The 22785-nt window shown below is 42.9% G+C and overlaps 2 protein-coding genes and 1 long non-coding RNA gene across 5 annotated transcripts in view; 1 reads left to right on the top strand and 2 right to left on the bottom strand.

The window, feature by feature from the left end:
* LOC310798834 overlaps positions 1–5528 on the bottom strand; it is a 7536-nt gene extending 2008 nt beyond the window's left edge. The window contains exons 1-6 of the long non-coding RNA XR_014553790.1: positions 5051–5528; positions 4566–4657; positions 3937–4094; positions 3590–3808; positions 3106–3316; positions 1036–1168 (exon numbers count right to left, since the gene is read on the bottom strand). This is a non-coding gene — a long non-coding RNA (uncharacterized lncRNA). The remainder of the gene's footprint in view (positions 1–1035; positions 1169–3105; positions 3317–3589; positions 3809–3936; positions 4095–4565; positions 4658–5050) is intronic.
* The window catches only part of LOC310798829 (uncharacterized protein), a 153412-nt gene that overhangs the window by 18299 nt on the left and 112328 nt on the right, over positions 1–22785 (bottom strand). For 2 of the 3 annotated variants that reach the window (XM_083661386.1, XM_083661388.1), the window contains exons 1-9: positions 13919–13979; positions 10831–10915; positions 10228–10246; positions 10078–10116; positions 9865–9896; positions 9612–9693; positions 7930–8047; positions 6438–6616; positions 6129–6341 (exon numbers count right to left, since the gene is read on the bottom strand). In XM_083661386.1, the coding sequence (XP_083517512.1) occupies positions 6129–6341; positions 6438–6616; positions 7930–8047; positions 9612–9693; positions 9865–9896; positions 10078–10116; positions 10228–10246; positions 10831–10887 (739 nt within the window). In that variant the 5' untranslated portion in view covers positions 10888–10915; positions 13919–13979. Of the gene's footprint in view, positions 1–6128; positions 6342–6437; positions 6617–7929; positions 8048–9611; positions 9694–9864; positions 9897–10077; positions 10117–10227; positions 10247–10830; positions 10916–13918; positions 13980–22785 lie in introns of those variants that run through there. The other variant, XM_083661387.1, reaches the window with a different exon arrangement.
* The window catches only part of LOC310798866 (uncharacterized protein), a 38507-nt gene continuing 32845 nt past the window's right edge, over positions 17124–22785 (top strand). Inside the window, exons 1-8 of the mRNA XM_083661429.1 lie at positions 17124–17223; positions 17497–17518; positions 18689–18727; positions 18861–18892; positions 18984–19062; positions 19380–19497; positions 20913–21100; positions 21198–21416. Of these exons, the coding sequence (XP_083517555.1) occupies positions 17167–17223; positions 17497–17518; positions 18689–18727; positions 18861–18892; positions 18984–19062; positions 19380–19497; positions 20913–21100; positions 21198–21416 (754 nt within the window). The 5' untranslated portion in view covers positions 17124–17166. The remainder of the gene's footprint in view (positions 17224–17496; positions 17519–18688; positions 18728–18860; positions 18893–18983; positions 19063–19379; positions 19498–20912; positions 21101–21197; positions 21417–22785) is intronic.

Below are 22785 nucleotides of genomic sequence, written 5' to 3'. Positions count from 1 at the left end.
ATTAACACGTTAATTGCCAACAACGAGTTGAGTCGTCAAACACAATCCAGCTGTTCACTGCCACCGACGAGTTGAGTCGTCAAAAAATATATATATTTTTTTTTGACGGTGCTACGTGGATCAATGCCCCCCGCGTCTCCTATGGAGATATTGGAAGTATTGAATGTGTATAATCTATTTTACCGACCAGCTAGGTGGCGACGGTCCTCTCCCGACAGAGATAAAGTCAACCAAAAGCAGCCGCCTCCCGCTGCTGCTTCCTCCAAGGAAGGAAATCAAGGAAATGGCTTGGCGATTTTACAGTCAGAAACGAACGAGCCTCATTCTCATACTGTAGGCGGGGACGCTTTCGCGCTGCTGCGGTGGGGGGTTCCAGAAATGGACTGTGTGGCTACTGTCCATGGTGGGCAGCATAAAGCCTAGAGTCGCACGGGGCTTCATCGGGGCTCTCAAACCCAAGAGAGAGTGAGACCTATCCACACTCGCTGCCAGGGAGGCAGGCTGCTCAAACTCGCTGCCAGGCTCCCAGCAGCAGAGCACTCACTTGTGACAAACGCAGGCTGAAAGCCACTAGACACGCCCACGGAGGGAGGAGTTGAAGGAGAGGGCGTTCGGAACTATATTGTTTGGATGTCTGATCTCTCACTGATGCCAAAAATAAATGGTTAAAGTGACTGTTCTGCGTGTTTGATTGAATTTCACAAAACTGCGATTATCTCAGCTTCCTGTCTCACACGCTAAAACCATGCTGTACTCAACGGCTAATATCTACATAACTACTAACTCTACAAACTAACTCTTTTAGACAGAGAAAGCACAAATTCTATTAGTACTTTTGTGAACTTTGTGTTGACAAACTCCAAGCAGAAAAGAATCCTCGGCTCTTGTAAAATGAGCCAGAATCCTCAAAAAAACGGCTTGGCAAAAGCTACCTACAGCAAAAAAAAAACGGCTGGCAGTCAATGTGTTAAGTCTAATGCCTTGAGTGATTAAAAAAAATGCCTTTGTCCCTTTTTTGTTTGTTAAAAAACTCACTTGCACGGCATTGTCGAGTGATGGTACTGGTACAGACACTCGTCTCCACTTTTGAACTTGCAGAGCTCCAGAAGCTTCTGTTTCTTCAAAGGCGCACCGTCCTCCTCCCAGGGCTCAGTGTACATCGCATCTTCTGGGGAGAAAAGAGGAGAGAATGGAAGAGTGAAGGGATAGGAGGACAGAGATGATCTACAATATAGATGATAGATGATTAGCTAGTGAGGGCATTTATCTGTCTGTCTGTCCCCACATTAGACCAACCACAGCTCACACTGCTACGTGCATGACGTCAAACAGAACTGAATCCAAAAGGAGGCACAAGCAATGCTCAGCCCACCAAAAATGTTAATGTCTGCAAAAATAACCAAGCAAATATTAAAAGAAAAAAATCTATATCTTAGTTTAATGTAGATGCAAAGGAACATGCAATCAGCCTGCCACAAAACGCATCCCAGGAAAAGACCTAAATACCAACCTAAATTTACATGGGAAAAAAATCGCCATGCACGGTGTTTGCATCCCTGTTTGTACTTGCTCAGTTCTTTGTACCATTTAATTTCTCAAGCACATTTAGCAATGTGCCTGTAATATGTGTTACGTTGAAGTAATGCTATGCCTAAGTTATATTGGATTTTAGAAATTCATACACAGATGCTGATTTTGTTGCAATGTTGTTATTTTTTTCTATAGTGAAGTTTTGAGGTAGGAGGTGTTTTCCCCCTCTATAGGCTACATCTGTTGGTCTTTGCTTGGCTGCAGAAGCCCAGAGATTACTCCAGACCTAAGCCCCTTTTACACAGCCTGTGAAAGCCGCAATCACTGTGGCATCGTTACGCCTCGCCTCCTGTCTAAAAGTCACAGGAACGTAATAGAGTGTCATTTTGTTACGCCTTTCGTTCCGCCAGTGGAGGTAGTCATAGCACCGAATCGACATCTGTCTTAAAAAGTCCCCGCGGGAAGACAGATCGAAGCTCAGCTCATTCATTAAAAAAAGAAAAGAGGAAACCACCTCACACAGCAAGGTGAAAGGCATAAGTGAAAGTAAAAAAAGTAGCCTATACGATCCACGACTGCAACAGGAGGAATGCTCCGTGCCTACAGTTTATGAGTAAGTAGGTTAGGCTATTCACAATCTGGGACAGCCGTACCTTTTTTTTAGGCTTCCTGTATGGGGTCCACCCGCTATGCCGACCACCCGCTATGCCGACCACCCGCAATGCCGACCTTAGGTTTAGGCGTGGGGGTGGGAGAGGTTAGGTTTTGGGTTAGGGTCTGGGGGAAGTTAGGTTTAGGCATGGCATGGGGGGAGGTTAGGTTTGGCGTGGGGGCTGCGAGAGGTTAGCTCCACCGACACGCTGCACGCCGCCTCGCTCAGCTGGTTCTGCTTGTGGGCTATCGGCATTGCGACCTGTCGGCACTGCGGCCTGTGGGCACATAGACGCGGCACCTCCTGTACAGCGTGAATCTTCCGCCCGGGGCTTCTGCCTCCGCGCAGTGCACTTTTGTTGTACCGGTGAATATAAGAGTTCCGTTCCTGAACGGTAGTGAATATATTATATACACATTTTGACATTTAGTATTCAAAATAAAAGCGACGCAATGTATGTTTTTAAAAGGCACCGCTGCGCGGAAGTGGAAGTCCCGGGCGGAAGATCCGCGCTGTACAGGAATCCTAAAAAAAGTTACGGCTGTCCCAGAGTCTATTTACGTGCCGGAAAAGACTCTGGGTTCGCAGATTGGGCTATTTATGCTCAAACAATGTTGACATTAGGCAAAATTAATGGACATAATAATAAGCTTAAAGACCTATTGCCGTTTTTCTCGCAATACACCCGCAGAACTGCAGTCTGTCTAGCCTGTTGTCCAGTATACAGTTTATCAGTGTTTATGAAATGCATCAGTAAGCATTGTGCTCTCATAATAGAGCTGGTAGTCAAATAAACTATTAGAAAGTTAACATAAGTAATAATAAAGTAATGAATAAAAATCTGATTCACTGAAATAGACACGGACACAGAAATAACATTATTGTCCATTTGTGCTGAGGAATAAGACGACTGGGGGAAAAACCTCTCTGGAGGACAGTTTGGGAACACAGGCGGTAGCAGGCTTCCCTTGGGCATTCTCTTTGCGAATGGGCGGGTGGCTTAGGTCGTCCTCCCAGGACCTGATTGTGGCAGCCAGGTCGGCAAACTGGCCTTTCCTGAGTCTGAGTGAGGATGCAGAGTGGGTCACAACTGGTGGGATGGGAGGGCACAGTTCGGAGCTGCAACTGAGGTGCCTGAAACGGTAGTAATATGTTGTCTCAGGCAGTGGTTTGCGAACCCAAAGGGGCGAGACAAAATCTCAAGGCACACCTATATACTGTATCCGTGCAAAATAGCCTCTAGTCTATAACGTGTTATCACTCTAAACATTTTTTATGGCAAATACAATTTGACAAACAACTATTACTCATGAGATTGTTATTAACAAAAGAAAATTCAGGAATTAATTTGAAACTTTGTAAAATTACTACATCAAAGCAGTTTTTGTATACTGTAGTTTTACCTACCTGCGGCGTGTTGGCTGTGCGTCCTGCGTGGGCGATGACATTGATGATGCTAGATATAGCGTTTGGAGATGGTGATGGCGTTTGCAGACGCTAGATAGCGTTTGAGAGGGAGATGGCGCCTGGAGACGCTGGATAGCGCTTGGAGATGGGGATGGCGAGCAACGGGAGTCCTATCTTGACCACAGGGTTCCACGATGACGGCTCGTTCGGCAGCCCAAACTGGAAGGGAGAGAACAGGTGAGTGAGTCAGCTGGCCAGGCTAACAGATTACTCACACGCAAGGATTCAGGATCTAGGAGATGACCTCTCCTTTTCTGATGCATTGAGAGCATTGATCCTGTGCTTACTCCAAGGGCTGTTTCCCCCCGTTGTGGTCCCGTCTGTGTCCCTTCGCCCCTCGGGTTTGCTCGGCACCACCAATCCCGAAAAATGCCAGCTGCCGCCAATTACTTCACTCTGCAGCTCGCCCCGAGGTGCAACTCGTGCAGGAAGTGATGTCACTCAACTGGAAGTGATGTCATCAGGCGCACACACACACACACACACACACACACACACACACACACACACACACACACAGAGGCATAAGACTGATGATGTCAACACTGATGTCATAAGGGGACACACACACACACACACACTGACGATGTCATCAGTGATGTCATAAGGGGGCACATCACATCCAAATGCTTAAGTCCATGTTGTACACAACATATCATTAAACCAAATATCTGTCCATACCATCCCCAAAATATAGGCTAGTCTACATCATCCACACACACACACACACACACACACACACACACACGCACGCACGCAACACACACACACACACACACACACACACACACACACACACACACACACACAACCAACTTCAACAGCATCACAGCCTGGCAGATGCATACTGTATGTCACTGACATGCACTAGCTACAAACACTGCCAGGCAGAATATTTTTAATAACGTAACGTTACCCTTGATGTGGTGATGTGGATAACTTCCTGGCCCATGACCATGCACTCTCCACGCCAAAAAGTATCAATCCCAGGTTTTCCACCAACTCCAACTTTAAATCAAAAAACGGGATTGATAATAATCCTAAAGAGTTTCCTCCTTGCAGTTACGTTCACGTTGTAGCTAGCCAGCCAAATAGGGAAGGCTGGCTTCATTGAACATGACGGTAGCGCTACTTAGCGTTAAATACATTACTTGCAGCTGTTTTTTCCTCCACTAAAACATGTCTTCCCACCTCCTGACTCCTTGGATCAGAAAACAATCCATAACGTTATATGATCAATACCTTGTTTGTATCGTCTAGATCATAAAATCACTGCTAAACATTTAGCGTTAGCAAAGTTGCTAAAGGCTGAGGTTATCTACTCCCCACCCGATTTATTGTCATAGCTAGCTAACGTTAACATCAGCCTCTTGCAATTATAAATTGGCTAATGTTACTCACCCATCTCAAATAACCGCATTCAAGACATCTCGGACTGCTGTAGCATTAGGTAGTCTCCAACTGCAGGGCAGAATCACCATTGTTAACAAAAGTAAAAAAGCTTGTCCACTCGGTTTTTTTAGAGACAAGTCAGTCACTAGCCAAAATTAGCGTTAGCTAGTTAGCTTGCCTTGTTCCTCTCTGATAAACAAAAATCCATTCAATAACGTTAACGCTATGTGTTGCTGTTTTGTTTGTTGTTTTTACCGTGGAGCCGAAGCCACAGAGTTCCCATCCACTCCACAACATGCGAACCGGTAACATAAAGTTAAAAACATAACAGTTATGCTATGTAATGCTACACCCATGGCAGTTTCACATAAGCTGTGTTGAGTCGACAGCAGTGCCCGGATCTAGGTTACAGTAGGGAGGGGGTAGCCTACTGGCTAGCTACTGTCAGGCCTCCTGGACATGTAGCAGCCTTGAAGTGTGTTTCTACATCCCGTTACACACAGAATGAAAGCCACTAAATCCCCCATGATGCCATCAGTGAACTGAGCTCATGCTACCACAACTTATTTAAAAATAATATAAATAGGTATTCATATAACCTACCGTAAAATCCTGCTCACTTCTTAATATGGGAGAGGAGGGAGACAAGCTGCTGCTTCCAGAAAATTCCACTGGACTGAGGGGCCGGCGGGAAAATGAATGGACCAGGACATGGGCCAGAGTAGCCCAACCAGATGTCCAACCGCAAAATACCCCCTTAAAGCCCTCTTACCCAATCATATTGGGCTATGAGCAGCCCAAGAGTGTGTTTATAGTACCACAGCTAGCCCAGAATACTTGACCCAGGTGAATAGACCAACTATATGTTTACACAAACAGCCCAGGAGTTTTTACTGTGTAGTATTTTATTCCTTGTGTGTGTGGAGTGAGACCTCACTTCTGTGGGAGGATCTTTGCTGCTTGTGTGTGGAGAGTGAGAGGACTGCTGTGTGAGCACCTTTATTCCCTGCAGGTGTGTTTGCAGTAGGGGATTGGCTGGCCAGTAGAGATTGGCTGGTGACATCGTCGCTGGGGATTGGCCACTTACCGCATTGGTAGAGGCGGTTCAGCTTGAGCATGTCATCAGGACTCACTTCCAGTCTTTGACCAATCACGTCCTGGAATTGTGGGTCTTTGGTGATAATGGTAGAGCCGTTGCCATTGGTAAATGCATATTCACCATAGTGCATCACTGAGTTGTAGTCGTATGCAACTCCCTGGGTGTTGCTATTGGTAACTTTGTCAAAGTTCCCTTCTTTACCTAGAGACAGAACATCGTCAATTACCTCACCACCCTAAAGTAATAAAAGTAAGTTGTGGTTGTAATGAATAAGAGTATCATGAATCTGAGTCAAACCTTCTAGGATGTTTTCCAACACAATGGTTACATGATCATCTCTGTCACCTCTGGACTGTTCATGATAGAAGCCAAGAGCATGGAGGAATTCATGTTCAACAGTGGAAATTGTATCACAATCTTGTCCGATGGAGAGGACCTGTAGTCCATTGAACACTTGCCCAATATATGAGAAACATCTAAAAAGGAAAAGGTATATACTATAAATACTATTATACACATTTTCTCACATCACTGATAAGCCAGAAAGTCACTTTATCTAGTTGACATCATTTTTGTGAAACTGTCTTGCTCAATCAAATACAGTGGGAATAAACACGTTAAATGAAATGGCAGATAAAAAAAAAAAAAAAACAGTGTTTTTTTTGGTCCGAGTGAAATGTTCTATAGTCTCTCCTGATTCTAAATATAGCTGAATCGTTTGGTTTGAGCAAGTAAAACAAATTTTATACGCATTTTACGAAATGTCTATGAGAAAATAAATGGCGGATGAAAGGTCTCTGGTGGACCTGTTGAAGCTGGAAGTGACGTGGACTTTGGCTCTCTATTCTTTTTACAGTCAATGGAACAGACATGCTGTACACCTCAGCCCCTAGTGGCCATGCCCTAAAAATGCTGGAGTGTTAATCAGGTGTAATACCAGCAGCTGCAAAATGTCATATTCTATCTTTAGAAATGTATCTCACCTGTCTCTCTCCCTGCACCGTGTAGGTTATACTTCCAACAAAATTCTAACAGACACATAATACATAATACAAGACATTCAGATCACCTTCACCCCCCATACTGTCTCACTACCAACAATGGACCCATTTTTAATATACTACAGCTGTGCCATATTATGGAACACATAGGCTATATCAATATTGCCACGCATCATATCAACTCATTTAAATGCAAACTTAGAACCTGAGTCACACATAGCCCTCGTACATCACACATACACCTCACATTGCCATCTGTCTATACTCACTTATTTTTTTATTGCTTTTTTCTTTTGTTCCTGTTGATTTTCTTTTCTTTGTCTATTTGTTTTCTTGTTTCTGTTGTATTGTAGGCTTTGTATGCATTATTGTTATTATTATTATTATTATTAGTATTATTATTATTATTATTATTATTATTTTGTTTTCTGATGTAGAGACCCTGATTAAGCCCTTCCAGGGTTTCCTGTCTTCTACATGCACATTACTTTCCTGTTTGCATAAAAAAAAGATACCCGTTTATGTTTTTATTGTGTGCAAATAAATAAAACTAAAACCATTTGGTAACATCATCGGCTAAATGACTACCGGTAAATGCCTTTATCTAGAGCTGACATAAACAACATAAGACATTTTAAATGTCATGTGCATAGATGTGCATGATCAAATTTAATTCACAAATGTATGCAAACCAGTATAAACAAAGCAATGTAAAACAACAACAACAACAACAACCACCACAACAAAATTGTTATCACAGTTATAAGCTATTGCTGGACAATACATACCCGTCTAACTTCTGGACAGAAATGTAATAGTCCTCAGAGTCCCTGGGTTTGAAGTCAATGCATGACTTGAGTCTGAACTGGTCAAAGGCTCTCAGGATGACTCCTTTAGCATTCATCTCTTCAGTATGAGTTCATTGGTGATGATGCCAAGGTTGTGTTGAAGACATGCATGGTCCATGCAATGATCAAATGAGAGAAAGGTCAGACAATGAAATGGATGGATGAGGCTCATTCATGTTCCTGGTACTGATCAGACAAGAACACTGGTGCTTTCTAGGAATTGGACGATATATCATCATAAAAGGAGTAAGTGGGTTCTGTTTTGTTTATATTTTTGTCCCACATCAGCAATTGTGATGTCACTGATGATGTCACAATGTCTATGCGAAGTGAAGCAATCGTGCGCTGAGTGACGTCACTCGTGCACTCCATGAAGTGATCAGTGATGGTCACTTGAGCAATTGTGATGTCATCAGGGATGCCAAGTTGAGCAAGGGGGCGGGTCTCTGCCTGCCAGCACATAAGCTGTGATATCCCTTAACAGAGCCAGTGGGCGAGCCCTTGCTCGGACACAGTTTTCCCAGCCTGCATAGCACACTAGCTGCTGTGTGTGCCCCATCATGCCAACACGTGCAGGGGGCATAGACAGTGCAACCTCTCCTCTCTCACCCCGTCATGGGGAGAAGGATAGAAAGCGTCCAGCTGAATCATCCTAGACCAAAAATAACTGTTATGTTCTTGGGTGCAAAAGACGGACTCTGCCTGAGTACTCAGGTCTCCTCCACACAGCAGCAGCAGCTGGAATGGACCCACACAGAGTGCATAAGTCAGCCATCAGTTAGCCCAAGTCAACACAAGCAGCGCCGTCTTGAGTGACAGCGACTTAACAATCTGTTTAACAAGGCGCCAAAAGTACAGTGTGCTTCATGGCTATTTGTGACGCGTCTGGTGTTTGCACCTATGCCAGTAGGGCTGTGAATCTTCACTGGCCTCACGATTGATTCGATTACGATTCAGAGGGCTACGATTTGATTTGATTACAATTATCGATGCATGCATCTTAAATCGATGCATCGCTTTTTTTCCCCAATACATGATTTATTTTTTCTCACTTTATTTTTTCTCACTGTGTGGCTGCTTTTAAAATAAAAGTGCATTTGGAATTGCATTGTATTATGATCCATAATTAAAATAAACAACTGCATGTACTTCCATTATATTCTATTTGATTATATATATATTTTTTTATAATCGATTTTTGACATTTGTGAATCGATGCAGAATCGTGCACGTCCGCATCACGATGCATCTTATAATCGATTATTTTTGATACCCCTATATGCCAGTAGCAAAAGCAACAAAGCACTGCTAAAAGTGTGAAATGTAACTTGTAGGAGAGGTGAGCCTTGACGACTGGATTGAGGAACACTAAACAGTATACGCCATAATTCAGTGTCTGTTGCAAAAACAAACACAATATAACTCACAGAGCTTTTAGGTTATAGATTATAGATTATAGATTATAGAGCTGCTCCACCTGAGCATCTACATGTAATAATGATGTAGCCTGGGTAAACCCAGCCTCCACGTGACCTCTATCTATGTGCTATAGAGGTCACGTGGAGGCTGGGTTTACCCAGGCTAATAATGATGTGCCGAGTCACTATGCAGACAACATTTACCAAGGTCGTTTTCCAAGACATATGGAACTGGGGATGTCCATAGTTGATTCTGATTAATGATGGTGGTCCTTTGGGTGCCCACCTATGTATAAGAATAAGACATGTAAGTCACACTTCAGTTGTTTTACAGTATATTTGACTGATTTCCCTATAATATCCAATATAAACTGTATAAAGTTATTATCCTCCTGCTTGGAACTTCTTCTTGATAAAACGATATACCATAGTCTAATATACACAATGTTAAACTTACCATGAGAATATCGCCCCCAAATAAGTTTGAATCTGTAATACAAAGCAGAGGAAAGTGAAGGAAATCCGTACAAGCATTTACTGGCACATGATGTGACTGATGAAGCCTCCACACACATGATGTGACTGATGAAGCCTCCACACACATGATGTGACTGATGAAGCCTCCACACACACACAGCTCTATTTCAAATCCATTTGTGTTGAACTTTACCCTTGTTTATTTCAGTGATGTCCTTCTCATCATCAATTTCTGAAAAAAATAAATAGAATAAATGCAGCTTTGTGAACTTGCAGATGAAATAGAAAGATATGTACCTTGTAAGCCATGAATTCAAACCAGCTGAAATGAAGAAAAGCTTACCCTTCTTCCTTCGACCGGGCTGTTAGAAAAACACATATCATATCATATATCATATATCATATATCATCTGCACTCGATTCCCTCTGTCCACTCACCATCAAACTCACCACTCGTTCCTCTCCCCCTGCTCCCTGGCTGTCCGAAGCCCTCCGAAATTATCGGATGGAGCTTCGGGCAGCAGAAAGAAAATGGAAGAAATCACAGCACCCCAACGACCTCTCAGCCTATCAACATATTTTCTCCAAATTCACCCATGCAGTTTCATCAGCCAAATCATCCTTCTTCATTTCTGAAATACAGTCCTCCGCCACTAACCCCACCAAACTATTTTCTACATTCTCCTCTCTCCTCAATCTATGATATAATATATCATATCATATCATATCAAGGGTTCTTAGAAAACACAAATCATTATCAATTTAATTATTAAAAGAAAAATTACAGGACTTTTGTACCATTTCCTCTCATTATGAGGAGACACTGATACATATTCATGTTAAAATCCCATTTTGATTAAAATTAGATCAGTTAAAATAGACAATGAATTTACAGAAAGTACAATCAAAACAACTATTAAAAAACTACTATTAAACTAACTCTTACCATGGAGAATGTTGATGAGACTGCCAAGCTCACCACAAGGAGAATATAGGTATTCATCGTCTTTACAGATATGCCTTGGGCCAGACTACTTTGTAAAAGAAGGAAAAAAATCCCCACATAGAGGATATTATTATTGAAATGTTTTTTTATTTTTTTCCACAATAATTATTATCAGACAGGACAGTATATACGTGGGCATGTAAGGTATTCAAAAAATAGTGTACACGTTTGTATAACATACAGTAGAGTTTGCATGTATACGTGTTAAGAGGTAATTTTCTCCCTTTTTCCCCCTCCCTTCCCGCCCCACCATCCTCTGCCCCAAAAATAAGCCCCAGCAACCCAACCCACAGTGCCTTCTGAACCACCCGACCCACAGTGCCTTCTGAACCACCCAACCCACAGTGTCTTCTGAACCACCCAACCCACAGTGCCTTTTGAACCACCCAACCCACAGTGTCTTCTGAACCACCCAACCCACAGTGCCTTCTGAACCACCCAACCCACAGTGCCTTCTGAACCAACCAACCCGCAGTGCCTTCTGAACCACCCAACCCACAGTGCCTTCTGAACCACCCAACCCACAGTGCCTTCTGAACCAACCAACCTGCAGTGCCTTCTGAACCACCCGACCCACAGTGTCTTCTGAACCACCCAACACAACCCACAGTGCCTTCTGAACCACCCAACCCACAGTGCCTTCTGAACCACCCAACCCACAGTGCCTTCTGAACCACCCAACCCACAGTGCCTTCTGAACGACCCAACCCACAGTGCCTTCTGAACCACCCAACCCACAGTGCCTTCTGAACCAACCAACCCGCAGTGCCTTCTGAACCACCCGACCCACAGTGTCTTCTGAACCACCCAACCCACAGTGCCTTCTGAACCACCCAACCCACAGTGCCTTCTGAACCACCCGACCCACAGTGTCTTCTGAACCACCCGACCCACAGTGCCTTCTGAACCACCTAACCCACAGTGTCTTCTGAACCACCCAACCCACAGTGCCTTCTGAACCACCCAACCCACAGTGTCTTCTGAACCACCCGACCCACAGTGCCTTCTGAACCACCTAACCCACAGTGTCTTCTGAACCACCCGACCCACAGTGTCTTCTGAACCACCCGACCCACAGTGCCTTCTGAACCACCTAGCCCACAGTGTCTTCTGAACCACCCAACCCACAGTGCCTTCTGAACCACCCAACCCACAGTGTCTTCTGAACCACCCAACCCACAGTGCTTTCTGAACCACCTAACCCACAGTGCCTTCTGAACCACCCAACCCACAGTGCCTTCTGAACCACCCAACCCTCAGTGCCTTCGGAACCACCCAACCCACAGTGTCTTCTGAACCACCCAACCCCCAGTGCCTTCTGAACCACCCAACCCACAGTGCCTTCTGAACCACCCGACCCACAGTGCCTTCTGAACCACCCAACCCTCAGTGCCTTCTGAACCACCCAACCCACAGTGCCTTCTGAACCACCCAACCCACAGTGCCTTCTGAACCACCCAACCCACAGTGCTTTCTGAACCACCCAACCCACAGTGCCTTCTGAACCACCCAACCCACAGTGGCTTCTGAACCACCCAACCCACAGTGCCTTCTGAACCACCCAACCCACAGTGCCTTCTGAACCAACCAACCCGCAGTGCCTTCTGAACTACCCAACCCACAGTGCCTTCTGAACCACCCAACCCAACCCACAGTGCCTTCTGAACCACCCAACCCCCAGTGCCTTCTGAACCACCCAACCCACAGTGTCTTCTGAACCACCCAACCCACCGTGCCCTCTGAACCAACCCACAGTGTCTTCTGAACCACCCAACCCACAGTGCCTTCTGAACCACCCAAGGAAGAGGAAGAGAGACTGCCGCTGCGAGTGCACAGCGCTACTGTGTGTGTGTGTGTGTGTGTGTGTGCGCGTGCGTGCGTGCGATTCGATTAAATCTTATGACATGATAAGATCATTCATTTTCATTCATTCATTTTAGCACCGCTCTCTTCAATGAGGAAGTGGAAATCCAGACCTTGTAGAAAAGTGGCGAATTTGGGGGTTTGGGTTAAAACTAATGTCTCCTACTTTCTGAGGCACACAGACTCACATAAGACCCTAAATTTAATAGTTAGAAGGTTTTTGTGGATTTTGTTTTCCAGGGACTTTAACTGTAATAGGCCATGCCTTGCACAAATTGAAAATGAGTGGACCAGGTCAACAATGTGGTTCCACTGTTCTTCTGGAAATTAAGTACCTACATCCGCCTCCCGTGAACTTTTTGTTTGGCCGGGGAGGCTTGTGTTAAAGGAGTCAATTAGACCGTAGATGATAGAGGTGAGATGACATCGACGCTGAGGATTCAAAGTAAGAAAAATATCCAGTGGTTATTCGGGGGGCGATTGGGAAAGTGAGGAAACCATTTTTGTATGAAATGTCTCATCTGAAAAAAGCGAAACAAGTGAAAGCCTGGCAGGTCAAAGCGGGATGAAAGCTCGGTGAAAGACGAAAAGATTCCACCATTATACAGGTCATTGATGTGTTTTATGCCCTTGTTAGACCATATAGGAAATGTATGGTCCGTCCATTCTTCAAACAGATGATTCAAAACTGGGGCCAGAGCAGAAGAATTGTGTTTTCTGAACTGGACCCAGATTTGTATTGATTACAAAACTATCGAATTTGTGGTAGAGACAACAGGCAGAGGCAATTGAGAGCATAGGAACACAAGGAAAAACGTACAGATGACTGTTCCATACAGGTCCAAACAGAAATTCCAACGTCTGCATTATAGAGCCAATATAACATTTTGTGGGTGGTACATGCCCAGTAATATTGTGAAAAGTTGGGGAGTGCAAGACCCCCAAGGCAATTGAAATGTTATTTTGTTGAATATCATATCTTAATGTGATATTTGTAACAAATCAAATAAACGAATATCCAACCAAATGCATTTGATTTGTTCAAAACTAATTATCACAACGCAAACTTCATCAATTTATTCATTATAAAAGTGCTTTCCATAAAATCTGTATTTATGTAGTAAGAAGACAGAAAGTGTATCTATATCTTATTGATAATGTTTACCTTCTGCCAGCCTGTTGGTTGAGTACTCTTCCTCAAATGAACTCCGTAAGCTTTGAAGTACTATATATTGAGGCCCCTCCTTCATTACCACCACTGACGTTCATTACCACCACTGACGTGCCCTTGAACAAGGTCCAATAACCCCAGCTGCTCCAGTGGAGTTGCTCAGTGGCCAGCAGAACAGAATGTGGTTGTACTGGTCAGCTTCCAGGTATGAATGTGAACAGGGCACTCCTGAAAAAGAGAGCGTTGCTGTAGTGAGACTCCCCTCGTATAAATAAAGATAAAAGAAAGAAAGATAGATAGAAAGAAAGAAAGAAATATGTGCAAAAAAATAAAATACAAATAAAAAAGTTGTTCAACTTTGCTCTCTTCAAAAAATCCCAACAGGTTTTACCAAACAGTCTAGCTCTAGAGTGTCATATTTCTGCTTTGGAAGTTCTCCTTGAAGTTATGCAATGATTGCTTGACTGATTACTTGACAGTTAAGACACCTCAATCATCACATGCTTTGTCTGTCTGCATTATTATCATGTGATCAACAAGTGTGCTAAAAATATATTGTGTTGCGTTCATTTTTATCTTTTGATTTGATCTGATCTGATACTTTGGTCATGGTACAGCTACATTTTGACATTTGGATGATTGTTTCCTGCTACGTCATCTCAGCAACCTTAACTCATTGAGTGCCAAGGACGAGTATGTTCGTCAATTGGTTTAGTAACGTAGAGTGCCAAGGACGAGTATGTTCGTCAATTGCGTTTTTTGACGGTGGGACGTGGATCTAAGCCTCTTACATCTCCTATAAGAATATGGGAGCTATTGAATGTGTATAACCTATTTTACAGAACCCTTAGGTGGCGACAGTGCTCTCCAGATTACAGAAAGGCGAGGAAAAAACAGAGAAGAAGTCGAAACGGAAATCGCATCGCATCCGTATGCATCGATATGCATGAAGCATAGCTGTGCCTGCAGCAGCCAATCTGCTGCCACAATTGAGCCCCTCCGTGTCCGCTGCGACAGCCCATCCGCATGACCAGCCGTGGAGTTGTTATTATTCTCAACTGGAAGCATGGGAGCCGGTGACAAACACATGCGGAACGCTGTAAAAAAGCTGGATGTAGCCTGGATGTAGCGCACCCTTCACTGTGCACAGCAAACGCAGCAGAAAGCCACCAGAGACACTCCCACGGAGGAGGGGTTTGCAGTTGAGGGGGGGGGGGGGGGGGGGGGGGGGCACGCAGAGCAGCACACAACACTGACCCAGACAGACCCAGACAGCAGGACAGGATTGGCAAACGCAAGCCAGAATATCCGATGCCCACCAGCAGTAAATCAAGACCAGCAAGAAGCTGCAACCAGCAGCGCACGCAGGGGCCAGCGCTGCTGGTTGCAGCTAAAAAATATTATTCTGCCAAACAAAATTCCCTGGCCTTCACTGTTTTATTGAAGGAAATTATTTTTGAGGTGTGACTACATCAGAAAATATTAGCTTCAGAGTCAGTGATGTGCTTGAAATGTTTAATTTCACAAAAGGCTCATTATCTCAGCTTCTAGAAAAAAACAGCTGTTTTTGGTTAAATCAAGCTATCTTCTCCGGCTGATAACTAAAGAACGGAAAATGATATCAATAAACCTGTTTTTGCTGATGATAGAAGAGAGTCTCATCGTTCTTTTTGCGTGTTCGGTGTTTACATAGTAATATCACACAATATTCTGTGGGCCTTGAGAAATCACTGAAAACGCTCTGAAACTCTGGCACTGGGAGCGTCCGTTCTCCAAAAGTGGCTGGCACTCAATGAGTTAAATTCCCCCTCCCATGGTAGCTGAATTTTCTTATGCCATTGCTTTAGAGAAACTAATGATATCTATATTATTTATTATGAGGTTGAATTTGTTTAAGTTAAAAGGTAAGTTTAAGTATATTAAATTAGGTTTCTGTTATCCTTGTTGAATCTGCCAAGGACCTCAGGGACCTGCCAAGGACCTGTCAGGGATCAGTCGGCAATTCAAAGTCACTGCATAGGAATTAATTTTGTCATTTTGTATTTGACAGTGAATGAACCTGGTTGTAGTCTGTCATGCAAAGGGCAAAGGTCAAAGTGTTCTGTAGTTACACATCAAAAGGAGGAACAGAGAAAGTGAAAGCAAACAAGCTCAAAGTCAAAATAGTGATCAATAGTGGAAAAAGGAGCTTCTTGGTTTCTTTTTAATGCAGAAGTGTTGGTGCACACTACAGGTAACCTGCACAGGTTTACAATACAATGTACAACTTCAAAAAATAGAGGAGACACGGGCAAGAAAAACGCAACGCTTCGTCAGGCTTACACATAAAAAGTCAGATGATTGATGTCAAAATGGAAACTATTATATATTTTCAGGGTCTAAAACTGAAAGACCACAAACTGTCAAATGTTGTGACACTAGTTGCTGCAGTTCACCCCTAAAGCTGTCGTTATGTCCCTATAAACCACCCAGTATGTTTCAGACACTGTGTGCTAGTTTGTGCAATTAATTGTTTACACAAAATAATTAGTTTGAGGATTCAGCCAGACTTCTTTTGGACTTTGTAAACACCATCTTTGTCATAAAGCACTTTGTAATTAACGTTTATATATATATATATATATATATATATATATATATGTAAGTCACCGGAGTTCGTGTAGTAAAGCTATCAGGATGTCCCTGTGTGATGACAGCTTTAGTGCTTGTTCTGCAACATACAAATAGTTTGAACTGCGACAGCTAGTGTCACAACAGATGACAGATCCCTGTCACTGATCAGTGAAGAATGTGATGTAAACCTGTTCACATTGTCTGGAGAGCCAAGTTGCATGCACGCTGAACACTTTCCCTCATATATATAGTAGGCTACTTCAAAGCTGCATTCGAGGAAGAGACACATTCAACCAACTTGCTGACACAAGGTAAACATCAATAGGCTTATAGATACACACTTTCTGTCCTCTTACCTAGATAAATACAGATTTTACGGAAAGCAATTTAATCATTCATCAATTGGTGATTTGAAGTTTGTGTTGCAATATTCCTAATTTGTTTTGAACAAATCAAATGCATTTTGTTGGATACTATAGTGGCTTAATTTGATTTGTTGCAAATATTATCAAATAAAAATAATAATAATATATGGGTGAACCTTTTTTAGGTGTTTATTTGTTTTCTTTTCTTTTTACATAGCCTCTGTTGTACAAAGTAAGTCTGGCCAGAGACATACTCTAAAGAGGATGAATACCTATATTCTCCTTGTGGTGAGCTTGGCAGTCTCATCAACATTCTCCATGGTAAGAGTTATTATTTGTTGTACTGTCTGTCGATTCATTATCTATTCCATTTTAATCGAAATGTGGCTTTAGAATGAATATGAATTAGCCTCTCCTGATAAGAGAAAATGGTACAAAAGTGCTAAAATGTGTCATTTGAAAATTGATAATGATTTGATTAGTGTTTTCTAAGAACCCTAATTTGTGTTATGGCTCAAGTCATATTGATATGAAATGATATGATGATATGAGATGATCAAATGATATGATATGAGATATGTGTTTTTCTAACAGCCGGAACGAAGAAGGAAAAAGGGTAAAAGCTTCTCTTGATTTTTGACTTCATTGCTCAGTGGTTCTGTATGGACAAGGTTCCTGACGTTCACTTAGCCTCTTATTCTGTGAGTGATCAGCTACATGTATGTAACATGTAAACATGTCACCTTATTGTTCTTCTTGTCTGTGTATTTATCTGTATGCCTTATCCAGTGGCGTGCCTGACCAAGTTGGTGCCCTAGGCAAGATTTTTGCTGGTGCCCCCCCCCCCCAAAGAAAATATAATCCAAATTATATCGCAGCTAATTCCACCACTGCAGTGCAGGGTCAGAATCGCCGTTCCCCAGTGGCGCTGGAAGTACTTTTAGGTAGGGGGTGCTGTAAGGAAGGGACTCTCGGTGCTGCCGGGCAGCACCGAAGAAAATTTTACGTTTTTTGGACTTTCATCCATATTTAGAAGAATATTTAATTTTAAATTAACATTAGGATTATACTGTTGTGATGTCATTATTCAGTATCGTCTCCTTTTCTCACTCACTTTCATGTAAGCACCTGTCGTTTTACACTACAACAGACAGCAACACAGGCATAAACACTGAACTTATTATTATTATTATGGAAAACCAGATTATGATGAAAATCAAACACTTTTGAAGAGAGAGTGTATGAAATAAGATTAGAGCTGGGAAGCACAAACTGTTTTTTAATGCATTTTGTTGGTGGTATAAACACAAGACAGCCAAATCCAACAATTTCGAAAATCCTCAGCACCCTCAGCACCCACCTTCCAGCTCCCTTGGGCTTCCCCCACTCTGGGAAAAAGCTCCGAGCAGGTAGAAGAGGGTGCGGCCGCGCAGGGGTTGGGGTGGTATGGATTAGGGACCGTGGTGAAAGTGCTGCAGCCCAGGCAGCCAGAAAGCCAGAATTAGAAAAATGATTTCACTATTATTTAAAGACTTAAGACATTGTTGTGCTTATTTTTTGTCTACTATTGTAAAATGATAGTAGGCCTATTATCATGAAAAAGTATTTGTAAAAAAAAAAAAAAAAAAAAAAAAAATTACCCTCTCTGGCGCCCCCAACGGCTCAAGCGCCCCTAGCATTAGCCTAGTTCGCCTAATGGACGGCCCGCCACTGGCCTTATCTGCTACTTGGTAAGCTTTCATCTGCAACTTCACAAAGCTGCATTTCCTCTATTTATCTTTTTCAGAAATTGATGACGAGAAGGACATCACTGAAATAAACAAGGGTAAAGTTAAACCAAAAGGGATTTGAAATAGAGCTGTGTGTGTGTGGAGGCTTCATCAGTCACATCATGTGCCAGTAAATGCTTGTACTTGGATTTCCTTGGAAACATATTCACTTTTCTCTGCTTTGTACAGATGCAGGCTTGTTTGGGGATGATATTATGATGGTAAGTTTAACATTGTGTAGACTATAGGTAAATCATTAAAATCTAAAACTGATGTATGTGGACTTGACTTTATTCTTATATATTCTTGAAGAGCACACAAAGGTCCACCATTATTGAGCAGAGTCAACTATGGACATCCCCAGTTCCATATATCTTGGAAAACGACCTTGGTAAATTTTGTCTGCATGACTCAGCACATCATTATTAGATGCTCAGGTGAAGTTATATTGTGTGTTTTTGCAATGCGCCCTGAATTACGGTATGTCTGTTTATTGTGTCTCAATCCAGTGTTTCTGCCCCACGGCACGATACATATTGTTAAAAAAAAAATTGCGATATTAAATTTCAATACATTGTCTCATCCCTATTAGACATGAACCTCCTCCATCCATTTCATTGTCTGACCTTTCTCTCATTTTATCATTGCATGGACCATGCATGTCTTTAACACAACCTTGGCATCATCACCAATGAACTCATACTGAAGAGATGAATGCTAGAGGAATCATCCTGAGAGCCTTTGACCAGTTCAGACTCAAGTCATGCATTGACTTCAAACCCAGGGACTCTGAGGACTATTACATTTCTGTCCAGAAGCTAAATGGGTACGTATTGTCCAGCAATAGCTTATAACTCTGATGACAATATCTTTCTGGTTGCTGCTGTTGTTTTGGATTGCATACATTTGTGGATGAAAAAATGTCAGCATGCACACCATTAGCCTGGGTAAACCCGCAGCCTCCACGTGACCTCTATCTATGTGCTATCAGTCACAAGTCTTGTGACTGATAGCACATAGATAGAGGTCATGTGGAGGCTGGGTTTACCCAGGCTAGCACACCATGCATATGACATGTAAACCTCTTGCATAGCCCATCATTCGAGGAGCCTTGTCATTTATGTAAGCTCTAAATAAATGCATTTACATGTACATTTAAGCCATGTTCAGACTAGGAGGACAAATCTGATTTGTGAACTTTAGTGACCTAATGACTTTATCCAGATTGGTTTTATGAGTCTGGACGCTCCAAGTCTGATTTGTGTCACTTGTCCCAAACCACATATGGAGGTAGTTTCGAATCTGCTTTCGACTGATGTGACTTAAGTGCAAGGCCGGATTAACCATAGGGCCCCGGGGCAGGTGCCCCGGGGCCCTCGGGGTGAAGGGGCCCTTTTTTTGGTCGGGCTCATGTTGGGCTCCACAGAACTATGACACAAATCTAAGACCAATCAGGACAAAATAAAATGTGTTTCCAAGAAGATTAAGTCTGATGATTTAGTCTCATTGGATGCCTGTGGGCAAGTGGTGACCAGGGGCGCGGGAAGTGGGGGTGCTTGTGGTGCTGCGGCACCCTCTGCTGTTTTGTATTGGAAATGTAATGTCAATTATTTTTTCATCATTGTAAAGCCAAAGCACAGTGAAGAGGATATTAATGTAAAGATTAGCCTCTTCCTTTTGCTCTCAGAGTGCATCAGATTCATGCATTTTACTTTAAAATGTACAAAATTTCTTTTCGGATGCGCAGATCCACCAAATCTGATTTGAATGTCACTCGCAACTCATCATCAAATGCTTCTGCGCAGGAAAACCACGTCACCAACGAACGTACATATTTACTGACACCCACATCGTTACCATAGCAACCCATGCAGATAGGCTGTTTAGATCTGGACACACAGATCCGACTTGAGAATCAGATTTGTGGCAGTGCAGACACACTCCCAAATCAGATTTGGGAAACCAATCAAGATAATGATGATTAATGACTTTATCAGCAAATCGGATTTGCCTGTAATGTGACCATGGCCTTCGTCATTTAGCTGATGCTGATGAGATTCCTTTTGTATAATAAGAGTATAGTAGTGCTAAAGTGTATATGTGTTTATTTCTGCAGTATTATAGACCAAGACAGTAGAACTAAAAGTATATGTAAACAACTATTTCAAGTAACTTTCTGGCGTATCTGTGATATGAGTAGCCTAAATCTGAAATTGATGATGAGTGCCTTTTGCTTTTTAGATGTTTCTCATACATTGGGCGTCTCATACAAGTGTTCAATGGACTACAGGTCCTCTCCATCGGACAATATTGTGATTCACTTGGCATCGTTGAACATGAATTCCTCCATGCTCTTGGCTTCTATCATGAACAGTCCAGATACGACAGAGATGATTATGTAACCATTGTGTTCGAAAACATTCAAGAAGGTTTGATTAAGAGTCTGATTCTGATATTCCTATTCATTGCTGTCACAAATGATTACTTTAGGGTGGTGAGCTAATTGATTTTTGTGTCTGTCTCTAGGTAGAGAGCGAAATTTTGCAATAAAAAGCGAAGAATTCACCAGCACCCAGGGAGTTGCATACGACTACAACTCAGTGATGCACTATGGACAAAATGATTTTACCAATGGCAATGGCTCTACCATTATCACCAAAGACCCCAAATTCCAGGACGTGATTGGTCAAAGACTGGAAGTGAGTCCTGATGACATGCTCGAGCTGAACCGGCGCTACAAATGTGGTAAGTGCCATCGAATATTCTCGAATATTCAAGCTGTCTTTTGCTAATATATGTACAGCAAAAAGAGTTAAAGGGTGCTGACACCTATCGTAGTTTAAAGGTCCCATTCCGTGCAAAAGCTGTTTTTACTTGTAAATGCATATATACTGCTGTCATCCCTCCCTGTAATGAGTGGTCACAAGCTCAGAACTGCCACAGTTGGATTTGTCCTTATCCAGCTTCCCCCTGCAGCCTCTTTCAAGCCACGCCCCCTAACACTCTGTTCCCCAGACGGGGTATCGGGACGTCACGATGGTCCTCAAGCATACTGCGCGCGTCTCTCTCACACAAGCTACCTGCACCATTTTGTCTATAGCCATAAAATTAACACTTCTAGCTGGAGCGACGCCAACTGTACGTGATCCAGCAACTGCGGAGGTGCATTCGGTAAGTCTAGGCATTTTGAGATGTCCTCTTTAGCGTAGCGTTGCTAACGTTAGTTGTAGACACAACCTAGCGTGCTGGTCCACAGACGCTAATCTGATTGGCCGCTGGGAGCCTGGGGCGGGCTCTCCCTCAGCGGCCAATGGGAACTGTTAGTTCTGAATATATTATAGAAACAGACCATTCTTGGGACGCAACAAAATGAGGAAGGGACAACTCCGTCACAACAAACGGGGTTGCTATATTTTCGACAAATTAGTCCAGAATCATGTTTTATGGACCAGAGACACACGTTTTTAAGAGGTTACAGCTGCACGAATTGGGACCTTTAATAATTAACTATTCCCATGGTCAAGTTAAATCAGTGTTCCTGCCTTAGTCTTCCTGCCCACTCCAGTGAGTTGAGTTAAGGGTAGTTTAACTCATTGAGTGCCAGCCACTTTTGGAGAACGGACGCTCCCAGTGCCAGAGTTTTCAGAGCGTTTTCAGTGATTTCTCGAGGCCCACAGAATATTGTGTGATATTACTATGTAAACACCGAACACGCAAAAAGAACGATGAGACTCTCTTCTATCATCAGCAAAAACAGGTTTATTGATATCATTTTCCGTTCTTTAGTTATCAGCCGGAGAAGATAGCTTGATTTAACCAAAACAGCCGTTTTTTTCTAGAAGCTGAGATAATGAGCCTTTTGTGAAATTAAACATTTCAAGCACATCACTGACTCTGAAGCTAATATTTTCTGATGTAGTCACACCTCAAAAATAATTTCCTTCAATAAAACATATTTTTTAGCTGCAACCAACCCCTGCGTGCGCTGCTGGTTGCAGCTTCTTGCTGGTCTTGATTTGCTGCTGGTGGGCATCGGATATTCTGGCTTGCGTTTGCCAATCCTGTCCTGCTGTCTGGGTCTGTCTGGGTCGGTGTTGTATGCTGCTCAGCGTGC

Source organism: Poromitra crassiceps, assembly GCF_964638095.1.
Source record: "Poromitra crassiceps genome assembly, chromosome: 26".
Taxonomy (NCBI): Eukaryota; Metazoa; Chordata; class Actinopteri; order Beryciformes; family Melamphaidae; genus Poromitra; species Poromitra crassiceps.
This window is presented reverse-complemented; position numbering and strand designations above follow the sequence as displayed.